General features: G+C 43.7%; 1 protein-coding gene across 1 annotated transcript in view; it reads right to left on the bottom strand.

Annotated features, from left to right (window-relative positions):
* Positions 1-5,721: 5,721 nt before the first annotated feature.
* Positions 5,722-20,556, bottom strand: part of ACTR3B (actin related protein 3B) — a 178,991-nt gene continuing 164,156 nt past the window's right edge. The window contains exon 10 of the mRNA XM_064275104.1: positions 5,722-6,952. Coding sequence (XP_064131174.1) covers positions 6,836-6,952 — 117 coding nt within the window. The 3' untranslated portion in view covers positions 5,722-6,835. The remainder of the gene's footprint in view (positions 6,953-20,556) is intronic.

Raw genomic sequence — 20,556 nt, 5'->3', positions numbered from 1 at the left:
AAGAATAACACGAGGGTTAGGGCCAGGGCTCTCCTCCAAAAATGTCTCCTCAGGGCCCAAAGCCCAACCAACTACCGCCTTTCACCCTCACTCCCTCTCTGAAGCCCTGGAGCATTTATGATAGATCTGAGCTCTGCACCCAATGCCATACTGACTTCATTTTCTTGGTGTAAGCTATTTCCTAATAAGGTCATAAAATCCTCAAAGGAAGAGAAGGTGCCTGATACTTCCTCTCAGTCTCCCCCCGGGTCCAGCACCAAGCTGGGCGCAGCAGAGACCATCAACTGGCTGTCAGTTGTAGTGTGCTATCAGTGGACTAAGAGGGAGATGACTCTGGCCAGTTAGCAGAGTGCTGAGCGCCATGGCAGACATCAGCAAAGGCAGGGTTTCTAGAAGCCCAGCTTTTACCTTGCATACAAAGCGAGTTATAGAAATGCTGAAGTGAGTGGAACAGCTCTAACGGAAAAAGGACTGTCCCTGCAAGCTGAACCGGCAGAGAAGGATTGGAATGGACGCTGAGGGACAAGCAAGGTTGAGACAGGCAGGGAGAGATGGCAGGAAACTCACCACATGGACCTACAGGAACCACAGTATGGAAGCAGCAGAGGGGGACCATGAAGAAGAGACTGGAATGGAAGGGTGCCCCACTTCCCCACCCCCACCCCCAGCCTTCACATCCCCACCACCTCACTTCCATTCCCCTCCGTATCTCCCCTCCCTGCCATCTCCCACTCATTTTGCCATCTCCCAGCCCCTCACCGTCTACCCCCATATCCCCACGCCTCATCTCCCCACCCCCATTTCCCCCCTCTCCATCCTCCAACCCGACTCCCATCCCCTCAACCTCCCATCCCTTCACCCCCTCACCTCTCTCCAGGTGTGGACTCCTCCCTCACTCCCCCGCTGTACTGAGGTTATCCATTAGCAGCAACACTATGAGTCTGAATAGACAACACATGACTGTTTTTTGTGTTTTGTTTTTTTTAAGTGAATCCACTCAAATGCTCGGCCCAGGGCTATAGAAAGGAAAGGGAAACCCCAGCCAAGAGAATTTAGCAACTAGAAAGGTCAGTGGGTTTAACATTCAATAAGTAAATTATACCTCCTTCTCAGGCTCTTTAGGAGCTCTGGTGGCCCAGGGGTTAAGAGTTTGGCTGCTAACCAAAAGGTCAGCGGTTCGAACCCACCATCAGCCCTGCTGGGGAATGATGTGGCAGTCTGCTTCCGTAAAGATTCACATCCTTGGAAACCTTATGGGGCAGTTCTGCTCTGTCCTGTAGGGTCGCTATTAGTTAAAATCACCTCAATGACAACAAGTCTCAGACTCTTTCCTCAACTGCACCAAAACAGACACAGCAAAGCTATCTGCCCCCAAGTGTCTCACCTAATGGGCAGAGCCTCCCAACAAGCAGCTCACAGGTGGTCCTGAGCTCTCCTTACCTTTGCAGCCCCTAAGCCTTCTGGCCCCTCCTCTCCACCTCCTGGGGAGTCTAAGAGCAAGAGAGGTGCTGACAATTACACCTTTTATGATACACATTATATCTCTGTCAGAGGCTACCACTATAACCTCCTCCACTTTCACCCGGTGCTATCTCTCAGTTCTCATCTCCCACACTCATGTGGACACTCTCACCAATAATCAGAAGGCTTTGGAGAAATGTAAAAAAACACTACCCTTCATGTAAAGCCTTCAAAGTCTGAAATGCTGCCAGGCAGGAAAAATCTTAGCAAAAACCCGACTACAAATCAACACAGCAAGTTCTCATTTTTCAGGGCATCATCAATAAATGTTACTTTAAGTAAAACTTCTAGGTGACTAAATTAATTCCACTTAATCATTTACCAAAACCTTATTTTAACTGCTTTCACTTAAAAGCTTTTTTAAATTTATTACACACTTCCATGCCTTCTGAAACAGCGAGTGCTGATCATACTTCTTCTTCATCATTCAGTCATCATTGTGAATACTAATCATTGTACCGAGCTGTAATAAAGACCATTTTCTGATTTCTCCCTCATTATCAACAATCATTTCTGTAGTCGGTGTGCAGGCACTTCCTTCCCCCTTCTAACTTGCTGCTTCTAAGGTGCCAAGGACAAGACACTGGAGGATTTGAGGGAGTGTGCGTAAGTAAGAGATAACAGACTGGAAAGATGACCGCCCTTGGAACCTAAAGGCATGGGTTAGTGAACAGCTTGATGTTAGCTTTCTTGGTTCAGAAGCATTTGTGGCCCATTCTCAGCCACATTCCAAAAACCTAAACTGCTGAATATATGTCACTGTGCCCAGGGTTTGTGTCTGGCTCTGGGGTCTTGTTTCCAATGAGCTATAGGCATGTTCACTCAGAAGGTAAAGTCACAAAACTGTTTGCTTCTACCACTCAATTCCCATTTGGTTCATTAAACAAGTTGCCATCAAGTCGATTCCAATTCATGGTGACCTATGTGTATCAGAGTAGAACAGAGCTCCATACAGTTGTTTGGAAGTAGATTGCCAGGCCTTTCTTCCAAGGTGCATCTGGGTCAACTTCAACCTCCAACATTTTGGCTAGCAGCCAAGCCCATGAACTGTTTATAACACCCAGGGACATTTGGTTCATTACTATTAGTTTAAAAAACAAATCTAGACTTATCATGGAGAGACTTTATTCAAAAGGATTATTGCAAGGGAGTGGGGAGGAAGGGACTAGTGCAATAAGGGAACAAGTCTATTGTAACAGAGAGGACGCTATGACCATAAGTATCAAGAGTTAGGCTAAAGGGTTTTTCTTTTTTATAGAGAAAGGAGTGGGCAAGGCCAGGAAGAACCAGGTGTGGGGAAGAGGGATGAACAGTGGTATCATCAGGCAGTAGATCCGAGAATGTTTTACACTGAGGCCGGCCTATTCTCCAGGAGGGACCGTTAAGGAGGGCTGTGTGCCGGCTCAGACCAAGTGGGCTGAAGGTGAGGGACCTGGAGAAGGAGAGAGTCTTAACCAGAGTCTGGTTAACAAGCATTTTTCTCTGATTGATCAGTGGGGCTGAGCAGTTCAGCTAGTCATTCACGAGGTGAAGACTGGAAGTTTGGAGGGTCTGGGTCTGGCCTAGGGACCCTATAGGACAGAGTGGAACTGCCCCATAGGGCTTCCATGGGGTGGCTGGTGGATTTGAACTGCCATTCTTTTTGGCTCTTAACCACTGTGCCACCAGGGCCCCCTTTTTTGGGGGGTGGGTGGGCGGGAGGGGAGCAGGGTCAGGCAAACAAAGGGGCATACGTGAGTCTTCCCTAAGCATATGGAAAGGATGGGTCTTTGCAGTAGGCCATTTCTGGAACACAAATGGTGGGCAGTCTTCGGTTGTTTTCCAGATCACAGGGCTCAGATAAAATTCAACAGTCGTACTCCGTGCAGTCGTAAGATTTTTAAATAATCTGAGATGGTTAATGCAGGTCATCTGTCCTCCTTCCTTCAAATTCCAACTTAAAGCTGACCTCTGCGAATTGATAACTCATTCAGCGCTTAGGGGTCACAAAGTGCCCCCTCCCTAAGCAGTCAGTCCCCAGCCGGTCCTGGAACGCAAGACAGTGGACGGCGCGGGGACGCCCCCTGGCGTCCTCCTCTAGACAGGCGGGCCTGGAAAGCCACTTCCTCGGGCAAAAAGCTGGCCTAGGACAGAAGAACTAGGAGAGTGACTCAGCTTGCCGAATTTAACCACTCCGTCGCTGAACACCCTTTTGAGTCAGAGCGCAAAGCGGGAAGAGAGAGCAAAGGGCCGAGAAAGGGAGGCAGGAAACATCTCTTGCAGCCTGGCACCCAGAGATGCCCTGTGCTCAGCGCTTCTTCCAAGTACCTTACAGCTTTCCCCCTGACACTAATGTACAGTCTCCATCTTGAAGACCCAGAAACTGAGCTCAAAGGGGTTAAGAAATATATGGAGCTTCACACAATTCATAAACGATGGACCCAGGATTAAAATTCTCATCTCCAGAGTCTCAGGCCAGAAAATACTGCTGTGGTTGTTTGCTGCCCTCAAGTCCGTTTTGACTCATGGCGAAAACACCGATACAGACTAATTAGTGGAGACGGGAGGATGGAACGGATGAACACACTGAAGCAGAAGAAAACTTGCAGTGTTTAGCAGAGGGAGAATGGAAAATGCATTTGGCTTTGTTGTGTGCTCCTAATAAAAGGAAGACAAACTCCACCCGTCATGGGTGACAAGTATGAAATGATACACACAAGAAAGGCATTTCTTATCACTAATGAAATATATGGTTTTATTGTTAAGTTATAAATCAAAGACTAACCCACTCCATCAGCAATCCCTACAATTCTGCAATACACACACATAGGCTTTCCCCAAGAAATACTCAAAACCACTCGCTAGGTCTACCTTTACAAGTAGGGTTGTCAGATATAGCAAATAAAAACACAAGATACCCAGGTAAATTTGAATACATGATAAATGACAAATAATTTTTAGTATAAGTATTTCCCATGCAATAGAGTGTGCCATAAATATTAAAGGGATGTACTTATACTAAAAAGTTATTTGTTTATCAGAAATTCAAATTTAACTGGATGTTCTGGATTTCTGATAATAGGTAATTTGTGGCCACCCTATTTGTGAGAAGACTGGGGTAGTCTTCCAGGCCATGGGAGCAACTTTAAGATGGTCAGTATATGAGGAAGAGAGGAGGTGGGTGTCCTAGAAAAACCCTGTGGAGCAGTTCTACTCCACACACCACAAGGTCAGGCATGTATGCCCCAGAAGCATCAGATTGATGCAGACCCACCAGCATGCCCCTGAGGCCCCATCAGAAGCAGGCAGAGCTGGAGGGGCAGGTGGCTGTGGGAGTGGGACGGGCGGGATCCAGCAGAGCAGAGCTCCTCTGGGCAGCGGGGCTGCAGACCACTGTGCACTGGTTGCCCTTCCCTGCACATTCTCTATGATTCCTTAAAAATAACTACTCAGGTTCAAAAAGTGAGCAAGCCAATTGCCTTAATGCAGAAGATGCATGTATCAGAGTCTGCTGATTGATGTTCGCTTCAGACCTACCACGATTTCCGTTATCTGCCTTTGGCAATGAGCTCTTCTTGCAAGGTCTTCATTACTTCCTAATTGTCAGAATTTATTTGCTTCATTTTTCTTGTTAGGAAACATTTAAAAAATTAATCTTCAATCTTAGGCTGCTGTTAATTTAAAAGCTCCTCCTCATCTATTAATGGCATCATTTGTTATTTCATTCAAAACCTGCCCCCTCCCACCATCACACACACTGGCATATGGGAGCATGCTCATGCACAAGCGTGCGCGCGCACACACACACGTGCACACACACACACGTACACACACACACAATGATTTCAAAGTCCAACCTTTGCTCTCTCGACTGCTTCATCCATCCATGACCCCCCGTCAGTGACTGTAATATCTAGTTGATCTGAAGAGATCACTATTGAACATTAGCATTAAAAAATGGCAAGTGGGGTGTCCTCTTTTGCCATAGACTTGGGTTCCCTAGTACCAAGTTCAGTGGTGTCACTACAGTTGGTGTCACCCAGTGCAGTAACTCATGGTGTCACCCCCACTCCCACCCCCGCCTGGTGCAGTGGCCCACCCAGCACCCCCCTCTCTTCCACAGGGCGGAGAACTGCGCCCATGACCCTGCCCCTCCCAGCCACGCTCCCGTGGCTCCTCGCTGCTCTTCCCCTTTCCCACTGGCCAAGGTGGAAGACCTTCCTCTCCACCCAGTGGCAGGTGCCACGGCCTGGCTGCCTGCACCCTTACTGGTGGGTAAGGTGGGGTGACCAGGTACTGCACTGGGTGACAGGTAACACCAACCCTAGTGACACCACTGCCTTGGTGGCCCCTCCCCCACCACAGACCCTCGGGTCATTTTGGTGTCACCCCTCCAACAGTGTCGGGGGTGCTGTCCACACACACACACACACACACACACACACACCCCTGCCTCACTAGTGATGCCACTGACCCAGTTCACAGTTGCCTGTATAATCCACTCCCAACAGCCCGATCAGGGAATGCCTATCCTTGCCTAGTCCCTGTTTCTCCAGTTCACCAGGTTGCAGTAAATAACGGAGGGGCCATGGAAAACTCCCTGCCTTCAGGCAGCTTCTCCAACCCCGCCTTCACGAGCTTCCAGTCAGTTCTGCTGGGAGACTGTGCAGGCCAGGTCTACACCTACTCTACATCTTACTCGTCTTTATATCCCTTGTCATGCAAAATGCTCTGGGAAATTCGATTGTATTTAATATGAGAAAAACAATGTTTTATGAGCAACATCCACAGAGAACATCCACCAGAAACAGGTTTTCTTTTTTTTTTTTTTATTGTTCTTTAGACGGTTTACAGAGCAAATTAATTTCTCATTAAACAATACACATATTGTTTTGTGATATTGTTTGCGAACCCCACAACATGTCAACACTCTCCCCCTCTTAACTTTGGGTTCCCTGTTACCAGCTTTCCTGAAACAGGTTTTCTTTTAAGTGCTGATCCTAAACATTCACGATCTTTTTGATTGAGGCCACGTGATGTCAATTACCCAAGATCTAATGGGCCTGAGAAAGAGTGTTGCTGCTTTCCATCCCTGTCTTAGGAAGTGCTACCTCCTCTAATCTGCCAAAGCTTTGTGGAATCCTTAGAACAGGCTTACACCATCCATCAACAGGTCTCCACAACGCCACCCCTTAGCAGAAATCAAACCAAACCAAACCTGTTGCCACTGAGTCAGTTGCTACTGACAGCAGCCCTGTAGGACAGAGTAGAACTTAACTGAAGATGGAACTAATAACGTTGACGCCTGATCATAGAATTTGATGTATGTAATTACTTAAACAGGAAGTTTTTTTTGAAGGCCAGAGAAACTTCTGGTAAGCATCTGGTGTATTCCTTGCTTCCTGGGAGGCCTTACATTTCCATTTTTAAAGTCAAGACAGTCTTCTAAGAACTGAGAAAAGGAAAATGGGAGAAGGATTTAAAAAAAAAAAGTGGAAGTTAATATCCAATATGCACTAGTAGTTCAATAAGCTGAAATAAATTGATTTTCTATTAAAAGCCAAAAGGCAACAGTCAGACTAAATATGCCTTCCCTTGTTTAAGGCCTGTACACATGATAATGTATAGAAGCAATATGGTTAATTGGTTTTGTTGGGACTACACAGAAAAAAAAACTACAGAATCCAATTGCTACCACTAATCAGAATTTCTGAGATCACCATTGTAAAAACAAATTGTCCATTCCCTCTGTCGTTTTCTAATTGTCTTGATCAAATTTATGCACCTGGCTTCTCTAGTTAGTTCTCTTCCATCAGATCTGTGTAATGAAGTCAGTCATATTGTTAGTCTCAGATTCTCAGCCCAGGCTAACTCATAGTTGGGAGCCAGTAAGTGAGCACTATGTTTGCTTAGCTTTTTTCTCCAACTCATTAAAGTTGCCTTAAGTCTCATTTCCTCCATAAAACCTTCCCCAACCACTACATTCCACATGATCCGGTATTATTTTCGCTCTTGGAGTCCCTTACTCATAACTTTGTTGGGCATTTATATTTTGCCTTATATTACTTAGCACATCTTTATGGAGGTCTTGTCTCTGCATCAGAATTGCAAATTGCAAATAAATAAACTATAGCTTATTCCTATTATTTGGGTCAAAAAATATTCTGAGGATGACACTCCTTTATAGAGATATCCATCAAATTTTTGAAGTCATCATAACAATTTTGCATATACCTTGACAAAGCAGTTTTATATATTATAGTCCTATGACAAAGCACTTCTGCATATTACTGTCCTATTCAATTCTCCCAGCATCCCTGTGAAGGTAGTAGCTACTCTGTTCACTTATCACTAAGGACTGCGTTTCACAGCATTGGTAGATTGCAGATGCCCACACTGGCCTTGGCCTTTAGCTCTGACCTTCAGCTCTGTCACCTGAACTAGTGAAGACTCAGAGTTCCCTGCAAGCTCTGAGTACATGTGGGGGTGGGGGTGGCATTAAAAACTCCCCAGCTGACAGCTTTTATTACAGATTTTTAGAATTGAAAGTAGCCAGAGGCTAATTTCTTTTTCTGTCCCATTCCCTGTAAGGAACCAGGACAGCAGGATGGGAGGGCACTAGTGCTGGAAGGGACACAGGAAAGGTGGAGAAAGGAGAGACTCAGGGAGCCCAAAAATAGGTCAAATAAGCGGAAGCACTTGGCTCTACCCCCTACCCCTGCTCCGCTGCAGGTCAGCTCTCATTCCCAACTCTCCCACTGCGAGCATCTAAATCATTAGTCCAGCAACTCTCAAGATTTAACCAGAGGTCAGATTTTGCTAGAATTCTTAAAGCATTTTAGCATCAAGCCAACAGGTTTGTGGTTCTCCTTCCTCCTCCCTCTAGCCCTCTAGTCCAGTATTTCTCAAACTTTATTAAACACAAACATCACCTGGGAACTTGTTAAAATACGGAGATTGCTCTAATCGGTCTGGAGTGGGGCCTGAGATTCTAAATGTCTAACAAATTCCCAGGAGATGTCGACGTTGCTGGTCCATGGAACACATATTAAGTTCAAGGATCCAGTCTTCCAGAGATAGGCAACCACAACGATGGTCAACACTTTTATTCTGGGACTCATAACTAAGAGCTTTGGGGAAACCTGTTGGTGGTAACTGCTGTCAAGTTGACCCCTGACCCTACCCACAGAAAAAAAGAAAAACCAAGCCATTTGCCATGGAGTGGATTCCGATCATAGCGACCGTATAGGACAGAGTAGGGCTGACCCCACAGGGTTTCCAAGGAATGGCTCGTGGATTCAAACTGCTGACCTTTTCCTTAGCAGCCAAGCTCTTAACTGCTGCACTGCTAGGGCGCCACCCTATGCACAAAAGAAGGAAATGGTGCTGCGTCGTCTCCATAACTGGTTGCAGATTGGACCATTGTGGTCGTTCACTGGCTAATTTTCAGAAGTAGATCATAAGGCTTTTCCTCCTAGTTTGTCTTTGAACCTAGGTCTACCCCACGGAAGGGAAAAATTCACCACTGAACCACCACTGACCGTCCTTAGGAAAACGTAGGTCTTTTATTTGGTGCTCTCCTCATCTTCCCCTATGCTAGTGGAGCCAGTTGAAAATTTAGAAGATAAAGCACATGCGGGGAAGGCATTAAACTCCATAACCACCAGTACAACACAGACCCTGACCATCAGAACAGATGTCTTCCTAAACTACTGGCTCAGCCTGACTGGTGAGGGATGCTGAACACCAGCCACAAGCACGCACTTGTACATTTGGGTGCTTTATTTGTTTTAAATAGCCATCATAGTTAAAGAGTGATAAGGAAGGAGACAGAAACTATGAAATTAAAGGATTCTTCCGATGATTTCCGTCACTTCATTCCTACTCTCAGTGGACTGAATAGGACAGAGCTGGCTGTGTTCACAAGAAATTAAAAGCCAGCAGTGAGCATCGTCTAGGAAAATGCTTTCTTGAAGTTACAAAGAAAAGAACAATGGAAGCCTGTCAGAGAGGCAGCTGAATTTGCCCCTTCAAGCTACCTGGACCGCCTCCTGTGGAATGGAGTTTAGTGGGGATGCATGCACAGCGGTAGGGGCCAGAATTGGAGCCCACCTCCACTGTAGGCATATCCTTGAGATTGTTAGCCTACACGTTTTAAAAAAGATATCTATGAAAAAATTATCATTCCACTCAGCTGTGGCAGAGACTGCTCATTACTGCCCAATATCCTCTCTCCTCTTCCTTAGTAACAAAACACTGCCTTTTTTTTTCTTTTAACCTAGACCATTGCCATCCAGCTAAAAGACTACATTTACCACCACGCTAGCTTTAGTTTTTGCCATGGGATTAAGTTCTAGAAAGTGTTGGATGGTGCTTCTGTGAAGTATTCTCTAAAGGATGGAAGCAAAAATGTCCTATTTTCTCATTTCCTTCAGCCTGCTGGCTAGAAAGCAGCCAAGTTAGCGGGAACTTCAGCCACCATCTTGGGCTATGAAGTCTAAGGCCACAACCTAGGGGTGGTGGGAGGAGCTTGGGACTCTGAAGTCTACATAGTAATTGTAGTACCAGCCCTGAACAGCCCACCTACAAGAAAAAAGAAAACTTTAGGTATTTAAGCTACTATTGATATATGCTTTCTGCCATGTGCAGCAAAATCCTCACCAGTGTATCACAACTTAGCATTCTTCTAAGGAAAATACTTAGGATGTGCTGATAAAGGAAGGGGGAAATTAACAGGAAAATCTTTTAAAAAGTGGAAAGAAAGACATTTTAAATATTGAACAGCCTCCTAGCATGTATCTTGAGGGAGCTGGATACCAGATATTTCCAGCCTGTTGTGCATTTCCAGCCCCTCCCCACACTGTCTGGGTTCAAAGCCCAGCTCTATCACTCGCTCCTCGAGTGACCTTGGAGACATTAACTCCCCTGAGCTTCACTTCTCTCAGCTGTAAAATGGGACATGACAGTTATGAGAATTAGAGGTTATTTACACAAAGAGCTTTGCCATGCTTAGCACATAATTGGTACTTAATAAATTGTGGTTATGATGACCCAGCCCAAGTTATGAGCTTCCTTCCATCGTGCTAGTCTTCCAAGTAGGTATGGGAATATTTAGAGCCACAGTGAATAGGTAAGCATATGGACCCTAGAGCCAGACTGCCTTAACCTCTCTAGCCCTTGGTTTCCCCAAATGTGAACTGCAAATAATAATAGTGCTGTAGTAATTATTAAGAGTATTAAATAAGTCACTAGATAGACAGATGTGCAAGTACATTTAAATTACTTAGAATAGTGCCTTACACAGTGCAGTAGCGCAGTAAAAAAGTAATGCTACTGTTTTTGTTCTGGGCCCAGCAATTCTGTGCCAGAAGCTTGGAAATGTGGAGTTATAAGAAGTAGCTGAGAAACCAGATGTTGTTGTTAGCTGTTGTGGAGTTGGCCCCCACTCATGACAACCACGTGCAGAATGGAATGAAATGCTGCTCAATCCTGCACCATTGCCATGATTGATTGCAGATCAGACTGTTGTGATCTATAAGAATTACATTGACTGATTTCTGGAAGCAGCTTGCCAGGCCTTTCTTCCTAGTCATCTTAGTTTGGAAGATCTGCTGAAACCGGTTCATCATCATAGCAACACGCAAGCCTGGCTGTGCGTGAGGTTTCTTGAATGGGAATCAAACCCAGGTCTCCCAAATGGAAGGTAAGAATTCTACCACTGAACCACCAAAGACCTGGTAAGGTGGGGGTAAAAGACATGGATTTTACACTCTAACTGGAAACACAGTAACATGTAAGAAACAGACCGATATAAAGTGCCAGAGAGCAAGGGTAAAATTATAATCAGAATTTAAGAAAAGGACCAACAGTAGAAGTAGGCAGTCAGAGAAAACTCGATGGATGGATTGGGATTCAAGGTGGGTGAAGAAGGATCTGGATGGGTAGTGAGGGGGAAGAAAGTGGGAGCAAGACTCAAAGAAAGGCAGTTGTGTGGCCAGTGTGATGGGATTCCACACTGGGTTGATGAGAACAGAGGGTTCACAGCTAGCAGATTCCATTCCCTCCTCCCCTCCTATCCCCACCACCTTTCCTCTCATACCCCACATCCCACCCCCTACTCCCCATCCCTGCACTATCAATTAAGTGCTGTGGGTGACAACTTCATCTTCCCCTCCTGAAGTGAAGGGTCAAAACGGATGGATGGATGGGTGGGTGGGTGGGTGGATGGGCAGATGGGTGGATGGATTGATGGATGATTGGATGGATAGATAGATAAATTTATTTATAAGTAAAAATTTCACTCTTACATCAGCCCAATAAATAGATAGAGGGGAAAAAAATTAGACCTCCACACACAGTATTTTGACTAATTTCATTTACCACTGGAAAGCTTATTTGTAGATAATTAGATGCATGAAATGGGAATATTTTCCTAGTTGCCTGACAGAAATCATTACTCACCCTGAAGGGAGAAACGGGTTTACAGAGCTATTAAAACAAGAATTGTTTAAATTATTTCTCTTTGTTTTTTTACTGCTTTAATCCTTTGATGTGTCTTATGTTTTAATACAATAGTAAAAGTGATGCACTGTCTTCAGTTAACCTGGGTAGTTTCAGCTCCTGGTTCTGAGTCATTGGCTCCACATGATTTTGTCTACAATCTGCTAAGAGTAGGATAACATTTAATTACTAAAATTACTACAAGAATTTGATTCTATTAAAAAAAAAAAGCATATGCACAATTTAGCTAAATTTGGAACTCGGGTTTATATCTCCATGTATCTCCTTACAAAGGGGTTAGAGGGCCCAGCTATTTCCTTCCTGTTACGGATTGAAGTGTGTGCCCCGGAAAATGTGTATCAACTTGGCTAGGCCATGATTCTTAATATTGTGTGGTTGTCCACCATTTTGTGATCTGATGTGATTTTCCTATGTGTTGTAAATCCTACTTCTAGGATGTTAATGAGGCAGGATTAGAGGCAGCTATGTTAACGAGGCAGGACTCAATCTATAGGATTAAGTTGTTTCTTGAGTCAATCTCTTCTGAGATATAAAAGAGAGAAGCGAGCAGAAAAGAGGGGGACCTCATACCACCAAGAAAGAGGAGCCAGGAGCAAGTGCATCTTGTAGACCCGGGATCCCTGTGCTGAGAAGCTCCTAGACCAGGGGAAGATTGATGACGAGGACTTTATCCCAGAACTGGCAGAGAGAGAATGCTTCCCCTGGAGCTGGTGCCTTGCATTTGGACCTCTAGCCTCCTAGACTGTGAGAGAATAAACTTCTGTTACTTAAAGCCATCCACCTGTGATATTTCTGTTACAGCAGCACTAGGTAACCGAGACACTTCCCATACAATAATTTCTCTTTCTTTCAGTTCTTTTGTCTCTTTACAAGTTATTCAGGTTTCCCTTGATTTCATCCTCTTTGGCTACACATGCTATTCCCTAGTAGGAGTGCAATTTGTCTTTAACTGCTATAAAGACAGAGGTCAGGTGCACCAAAAGATGAAATAAAGTAGTGTGATGCTTAATGGTATGCGTCAACTTGGATAAGTTATGATTCTCAGTGGTTTGGAAGACATGGAACTTGCTGCTGTTCCACAATGTAACGTAATGTAATCACCTTCCATGATGTGATCTGATGTAATCAACCAATCAGTTGAAAGAGGATTTTCCTTGGGAGTGTGGTCTGCCTCCAGAATATAAATGGATATTCTGGTAGAGCTCACTCTCTCCCTTAACTCTGCACTCGTCTTGTCACCTGACCTCTGGATCTTGGGACACAGGTTTATAGAAGTCTTCAGCCTGTCATCTGACCTGCAGTTGTATAAGCAATTTCCTTGAAGTAAATCTCTCTCTCTCTTACTACTTCATGCACTGTCAATATAGATATAGTTGTTGTTGTTAGATGCTGTTGAGTCAATTACAACTTATAGTGATCCTACGTACAACAGAATGAACTGCTGCCCAGTCCTGCACCATCCTCACAATCATTTCTATGTCTGAGCCCATTGGTAAGGTTACTGTGTCAACCCATCTTGTTGAGGGTCTTCCTCTTTTTCTCTGACCCCCTATTTACCAAGCATGACATCCTTCTTCAGGGACTAGTACCTCCTGATGACGTGTCCAAAATACTTGAGACAAAGTCGTGACATCCTCCCTTCTAAGGAGCATTCTGGCTGTACTTCTTCCAAGACAAATTTGTTCATCCTTCTGACATGGTATATTCAATATTCTTTGCCAACACCATAATTCAAAGACGTCAAATCTTTGATCTTCCTTATTTATTGTTCAGCTTTCACATGCATATGAAGCAACTGAAAATACCATGCTTGGGTCAGGCGCACCTTGGTCCTCAGAGTGACATCTTTGCTTTTTAACATTTCAAAGAGGTCTTTTGCGGCAGATTTGCCCAATGCACTATGTCATTTGATTTCTTGACTGCTATTTCCATGGGCATTGACTATGGATCCAAGTCAAATGAAATTCTTGACAACTTCAATCTTCTCTCCTTTTATCATGATGGTGCTTATTGGTCCAGATGTGAGGATTTTTATTTTCTTTATGTTGAGGTATAAGCCATACTGAAGGCTGAATCTTTGATCTTCATCAGTAAGTGCTTCACGTCTTCTTCACTTTCAGCAAGCAAGATTGTGTCATCTGCATATTGCAGGTTGTGAATGAGTCTTCCTCCAGTCCTGATACACAGTTCTTCTTCATACAGTCCAGCTTCTCAGGTTGTTTGCTCAGCATACAGATTGTGTAGGTATGGTGAAATGATACAACCCTGACACACAGCTTTACTGACTTTAAACCACGCAGTATCCCCTTGTTCTGTTCAAACAACTGCCGCTGGGTCTAATTACAGGTTCCTCATGAGCACAATTAAGTGTTGTGGAATTCTCATTCTTCACAATGTTATCCATAATTTGTTATGACCCACACAGTTGAATGCCTTTGCATAGTCAATAAAACACAGGTAAACATCTTTCTGGTATTCTTTGCTTCGAGCCAAGATCAATCTGACATCAGCAATGATGTCCCTCATTCCATGTCCTGTTCTGAATCCAGCTTGAATTTCTGGCAGTTCCCTGTTGATGTACTGCTGTAACCACTTTTGAATGATCTTCAGCAAAATTTTACTTGCGTGTGATATTAACGATATTATTCGATAATGTCCACATTCTTTTGGATCTCCTTTCTTTAAAATGGGTACAAATATGAATCTCTTCCAGCTGCTTGGCCAGGTAGCTGTCTTCCAAATATCTCGACATAGATGAGTGAGCGCTTCCAGTGCTGCATCTGTTTGTTGAAACATCTCAACTGGTATTTCATAAATTCTCAGAGCCTTGTTTTTCACCAGTGCCTTCAGTGCAGCTTAGGCCTCTTCCTTCAGTAGCATCGGTTCTTGATCATGTGCTACAAACTGAAATGGTTGAATATTGACCAATTCTTTTTGGTATAGTGACTCTGCATATTCATTCGATCTTCTTTTGATGCTTCCTAAGTCTTTTGATATTTTCCCTATAGAATCCTTCAATATCTTTAATTTTTTAATTCAATTCTTTCAGCTTGAGAAGTGCCAAGAGTGTTCTTCCCTTTGGTTTTCAGGTCCTTGCACATTTCATTATAATACTTTGTCTTCTCCAGCTGCCCTTTGACATCTTCTGTTTAGCTCCTTTACTTCATCACTTCTTTCTTTCACTTTAGCTACTCTACATTCAAGAGCAAGTTTCAGAGTGTCTTCTGACATTCATCTTGGTCTTTACTTTCTTTCCTGTCTTCTTAATGACCTCTTGCTTTCTTCATGTATGATGTCCTTGATGTCATTCCACAACTCATCCAGTCTTCGGTCATTAGTGTTCAATATGTCAAATCTATTCTTGAGATGGTCTCTAAATTCAGGTGGGATATACTCAAGATCATACTCTGGCTCTCATGGACTTGTTCTAATTTTCTTCAGCTTCGACTTGCATATGAGCAATTGTTGGTCTGTTCCACAGTCGGCCTCTGGCCTTGTTCTGACTGATGATATTGAGCTTTTCTATCATCTCTTTCCACAGATGTAGTATAGTCAATTCGATTCTTGTATAATCCATCTGGTGAGGTCCATTTGTATAGACGTTGTTTATGTTGTTGAAAAAGGTACTTACAATGAAGAAGTCATTGGTCTTGCAAAATTCTATCATTCACTCTCCAGCGTGGTTTCTATCATCAAGGACATATTCTCCAACAACCAATCCTTCTTCTTTGTTTTCAACTTTCACATTCTAATTGCCAGTAATTATCAGTGCATCTTGATTGCATGTTTGATCAATTTCAGACTGCATAAGGTGGTAAAAATCTTCAATTTCTTCATCTTTGGCCTTAGTGATTGGTGCATAAATTTGAATAATGGTGGTATTAACTGATCTTCCTTGTAGACATATGGATAGTATCCTACCACTCACAGAGTTTGTACTTCAGGATAGATCTTGAAATGTTCTTTTTGACTTCTTGACGAGGAACGTGATGCCATTCCTCTTCAATTCGTCATTCCCGGCATAGTAGGCCATATGATTGATTTAAAATGGTCAATACCAGTCCGTTTCAGCTCACTAATGCCTAGGATATCAATCTTTATGCATTCCATTTCATTTTTGACAACTTCCAGTTTTCCTAGATTCATGCCTTGTACAGTCCACGTTCCAATTATCAATGGATGTTTGCAGCTGTTTCTTCTCATTTTGAGTCATGTCACATCAGCAAAATGAAGGTCCCAAAAGCTTGACAATATCCACATCATTAAAGTCAACTCTATTTTGAGGAGGCAGGTCTTCCCCAGTCGTATTTTGAGTGTCTTCCCATCTGAGGGGCTCATCTTCCAGCCCTATATCAGACAATGCTCCACTGCTATTCATAAGATTTTCCCTAGCCAACTTTTTCAGAAGTAGACTGTCAGGACTTTCTTCCTAGTTTGTCTTAATCTGGAAGCTCAACTGAAACCTTTCCACCCAGGGTGACCCAACTGGTATTTGAAATACCAGTGGCAAAGCTTCCAGTATCACAGCAACACAAAAGCCACCACAGTACACACACTGACAGACACGTGGTGGATAGATATAGACACAGACATATAGATACACATACAGATACAGACACAGACGTAAGTATAGAAATATAGATATTGCTGAAAGTGGAGAGGACTTGAAGCACTTACTGATGAAGATCAAAGACTACAGCCTTCGCTATGGACTACACCTTAACATAAAGAAAACAAAAATTGTCACAACTGGATAAATAAGCAACATCATGATAAATGGAGAAAAGGTTGAAGTTGTCAAGGATTTCATTTTACTTGGATCCACAATCAGCTCCTATGGAAGCAGAAGTCAAGAAGTCGAATGACACATTGTATTGAGCAAATCTGCTTCAAAAGACCTCTTTAAAGTGTTAAAAAGCAAAGGTGTCATTTTAAGGACTAAGGTGCACCTGACCCACGCCATGGTGTTTTCAGTCACCTTATATGCATGCAAAAGCTGGACAGTAAATAAGGAAGACCAAAGAAGAATTGACGTCTTTTAATTATGGTATTGGTGAAGAAGATTAAATACACCCTGGACTGCCAGAAGAATGAGTTGGCCTGTCTTGGAGGAAGTGCAATCCGAAGGCTTCTTAGAAGCGAGGATGGCAATACTTCGTCTCACATACTTTGGACATGTTATCGAGAGGGACCAGCCCCTGGACAAAGACAGCACGCTTGGTAAAGTAGATGGTCAGCAAAAAAGAGGAAGACCCTCAACAAGATGAATTAATACAGTGGCTACAATAGACTTAATCATAACAATTGTGAAGATGATGCAGGACCAGGTAGCGTTTCGTTCTTTTGTACATAGGGTCACTATTAGCCTGAACCTACTCAAGGGCACCTAACCAGATACAGAGATGGAGATGGAGACAGAGATAAAGATAGAGATATATCTCACTGATTTTGCTCCTCTAGAGAACCCAAGCTAAGACACGTATTGTGTTTAGGATCAGAGTGGTGACAAATGAGTTGAGGTCTTAAGCAGCGTGAAGTAGATTGGGCCTTTGATGTCTTCTCCATGAGGTAGCAGCTCAAGAAATCTGCCCAGAGATAGGGGAGGGAAGCTTCCTACAGACACACTGAGCCCGGGTTGGCTCTGAAGCACCAGCTCCAAGCTGCAACTACATAGCTTGGGGCAGTAATACAGACATAAGGAGACATAAATATTTATCCACCAGATCCCACGGAGCTTCTCCCCATAAGAGAAAAACAGCGAGATGACACTTCCCAGGTGAGGTGTACAGGAGCAGGGAGGGCCTTTTGCCTGAAGTGAAAGGACTGTGTGTACATGTGTATGGGTGTGTGTGTGTCAGTGTGTGTGTGTGTGTGAGTATGGGGTGAGAGTATGTGTGTGGAGTATGTGATGTGTGGTGTGTGTGCATGCATGCGAGTGCATATGTGTGAGTATGCGTGTGTATGGTATGTGTGGTGTGTGTGCATGTCAGTGTGTGTGTGTGTGAGAATGTGTGTGTGGGCACATGTGTGTACATGTAACAAAAGACAGAGGTAGGAAAGGCAGGCAAGAGTAGCGCAGTCATGGTAAAGGGACTATGGGACTTGCAGCTGTACCTGTGGAAACAATTTCATATTGGTGGCTCAACATACAATTTCAACCCAGTACGCGTTCCTGTACAATAGGGACAGGAGGTTAAACGTTCAACCTCCAGATAGCTTTGTGGCTACAGCTCCAGGTGACCCAGAATCTGTGGAGGTGGAAGTTGGCAGCAGAAGGCGGCACCATACACCAGTAGATGAGCTCACAGGGCAGGCACAGCACGAGGCTCTGGGTCCTTCTGGGGCAGCTGTGGCCAGGGCTTTCCTGCCTAGCCCCTGACATCAGAGGGGCTAGGCAGTGGGTAGAAACAGTGGTGCCTTTCTGCACTTCTGCTTGGACATTTCTGGCAACTGTTTTGCTCCTAGCATGGTGGAATATGTGCGCAATCCCTGGCCCTCCCAGCATTCTGAAGTTACCTGATGTTCTGTTTCTTCTCCCTGAAAACTAATGTGGATTCTGCTGTCTGTAACTGAAACCCCGATACACTGGGAAAGTAGAATGTTAAGGTACTATATTTTGTATGCAAATCCCTGCCCTGTGCCTTCAGGAATTCTATACTAAACATCTATATTATGCATCAAGCTTTTTGGAGTTGGATTTTATTTAAATTTGAAGTACGAAACACAGGGCAAACCTCAATGTAGGTGTTTTGTAAAATCCCCTTCGGCCTAACTGTTGACTTAACTTACTGAGTTTTCAGTGCATTGCATCTGTAGACAATTGACAAGGATTGAATTGTGCCCCCCCAAAATATCTGTCAACTTGGCTAGTCCATGAATCCCAGTATTGCGTGATTGTCCACCATTTTGTCATCTGATTTGATTTTCCTATGAGTTGTAAATTCTACGTCTATGATGATAATGAGGCAGGGTTAGAGGCAGTTATATTAATGAGGTAGGACTCACTCTACAACATTAGGTTGTATCTTAAGTCAATCTCCTTTGAGAAATAAAAGAGAGAAGTGAGCAGAGAGACAGGAGGGCCCCAAATCACCAAGAAAGCAGCGCCAGCAGCAGAGCGAATCCTTTGGATTCGGGGTCCCTGTGCTGAGAACCTCCTAGTCCAGGTGAAGATTGATGACAAGGACCTTCCCCCAGAGCCAACAGAGAAAGCCTTCCCCTGGAGCTGATGCCCTGAATTTGGACTTCTAGCCTCCTAGACTGTGAGAGAATAAATTTATTTTTGTTAAAGCCACTCACTTGTATTTCTGCTACAGCTGCACTTGATAAGTAAGACAACAATCAACATGCTTTGTAAATGAAAAATGAGAACAACAAATTCTGAAGGACAACCTCAATGTTTGCCAAAGCATTGTGGCAAAACTCTAACATTAATAGAAGACTCTGAGGAAAAAATGCAATCTTTTAAAAGTAAAATAGTTTGAATTTATTAATAGTTGTATGCTTTTTAATTCTTGCCTAAAATCTGTGGCAACAGCTCTTGGAATCCTGTCCTTCCTGCATATTATGGAGCTAAGAGTCTCCATTTCTAAATGTGTGCTCACTTCAGACCATTTGGTTCAGAGCCAATAAAATCATATCAGATATTCATGATGTATTTTCATACATTTTAAAAGTACTCACTCCCTCTTATTTGACACAAACACAAGTGTCAATGGGATTACATGTTTGTACTTGATCAGAAGAAAAATGAAATTAAGTAGAGAGCCAAATCAGGTCCATGAACAGGATTCGCACCCCATCCAGTTTCTGTCCCATTCGCTGCATATGGCCACAGCACTGTAGGAGATCCAGAAAGATACAGACTGCCTTCCCCTCTCACCTCCACCCTTGTTTGGAATTGTGATTCTAGAGGTACGTCTCTAGCCTGTGAACATCTGCACATCACAAAACCAAACCTGTTGCCATCGAGTCGATTCTCATAGTGACCCTATAGGACAGAGTAGAACTGCCCCATGGAGTTTCTGAGGAGCGCCTGGTGGATTCCAGCTGCCGACCTTTTGGTCAGCAGCCATAGATCTTAAGCACTACGCCACCAGGGTTTTCTTGCACATCATAAGCACATATAAATATTTTTTAATGAATGAATGAATGACTCCAGAATGAAGAGCCCAGCAGATAATTACAATATTCATTTGGCAAAAAAGACACCCCAAACATTGGCACACTAACCAGAAGGACAATGGTTCGAACCCACCAGTGGCTCCATGGGAGAAAGATCTGGCAGTCTGCTTTTGTAAAGATTACAGCCTTGGAAACCCTACGGGGCAGTTCTACTCTGTCCTATAGGGTGCCTATGAGTCAGAATATCGACTGGACAGCAGTGGGTCTGGTTTGGTTGATGTTAAATGATATAAATTTCTCTAGAAGTATACTGTATAACTTCATCCCTAAAGAATCCTGGTCTCGTTTTATTTATTTTTTTCAACTAATACTTAGGTAAGAAGTTATTGTTACTTATGACCTATGACTTTG

This window comes from Loxodonta africana, chromosome 22 (genome assembly GCF_030014295.1).
Source record: "Loxodonta africana isolate mLoxAfr1 chromosome 22, mLoxAfr1.hap2, whole genome shotgun sequence".
Classification (NCBI taxonomy): Eukaryota; Metazoa; Chordata; class Mammalia; order Proboscidea; family Elephantidae; genus Loxodonta; species Loxodonta africana.
This window is presented reverse-complemented; position numbering and strand designations above follow the sequence as displayed.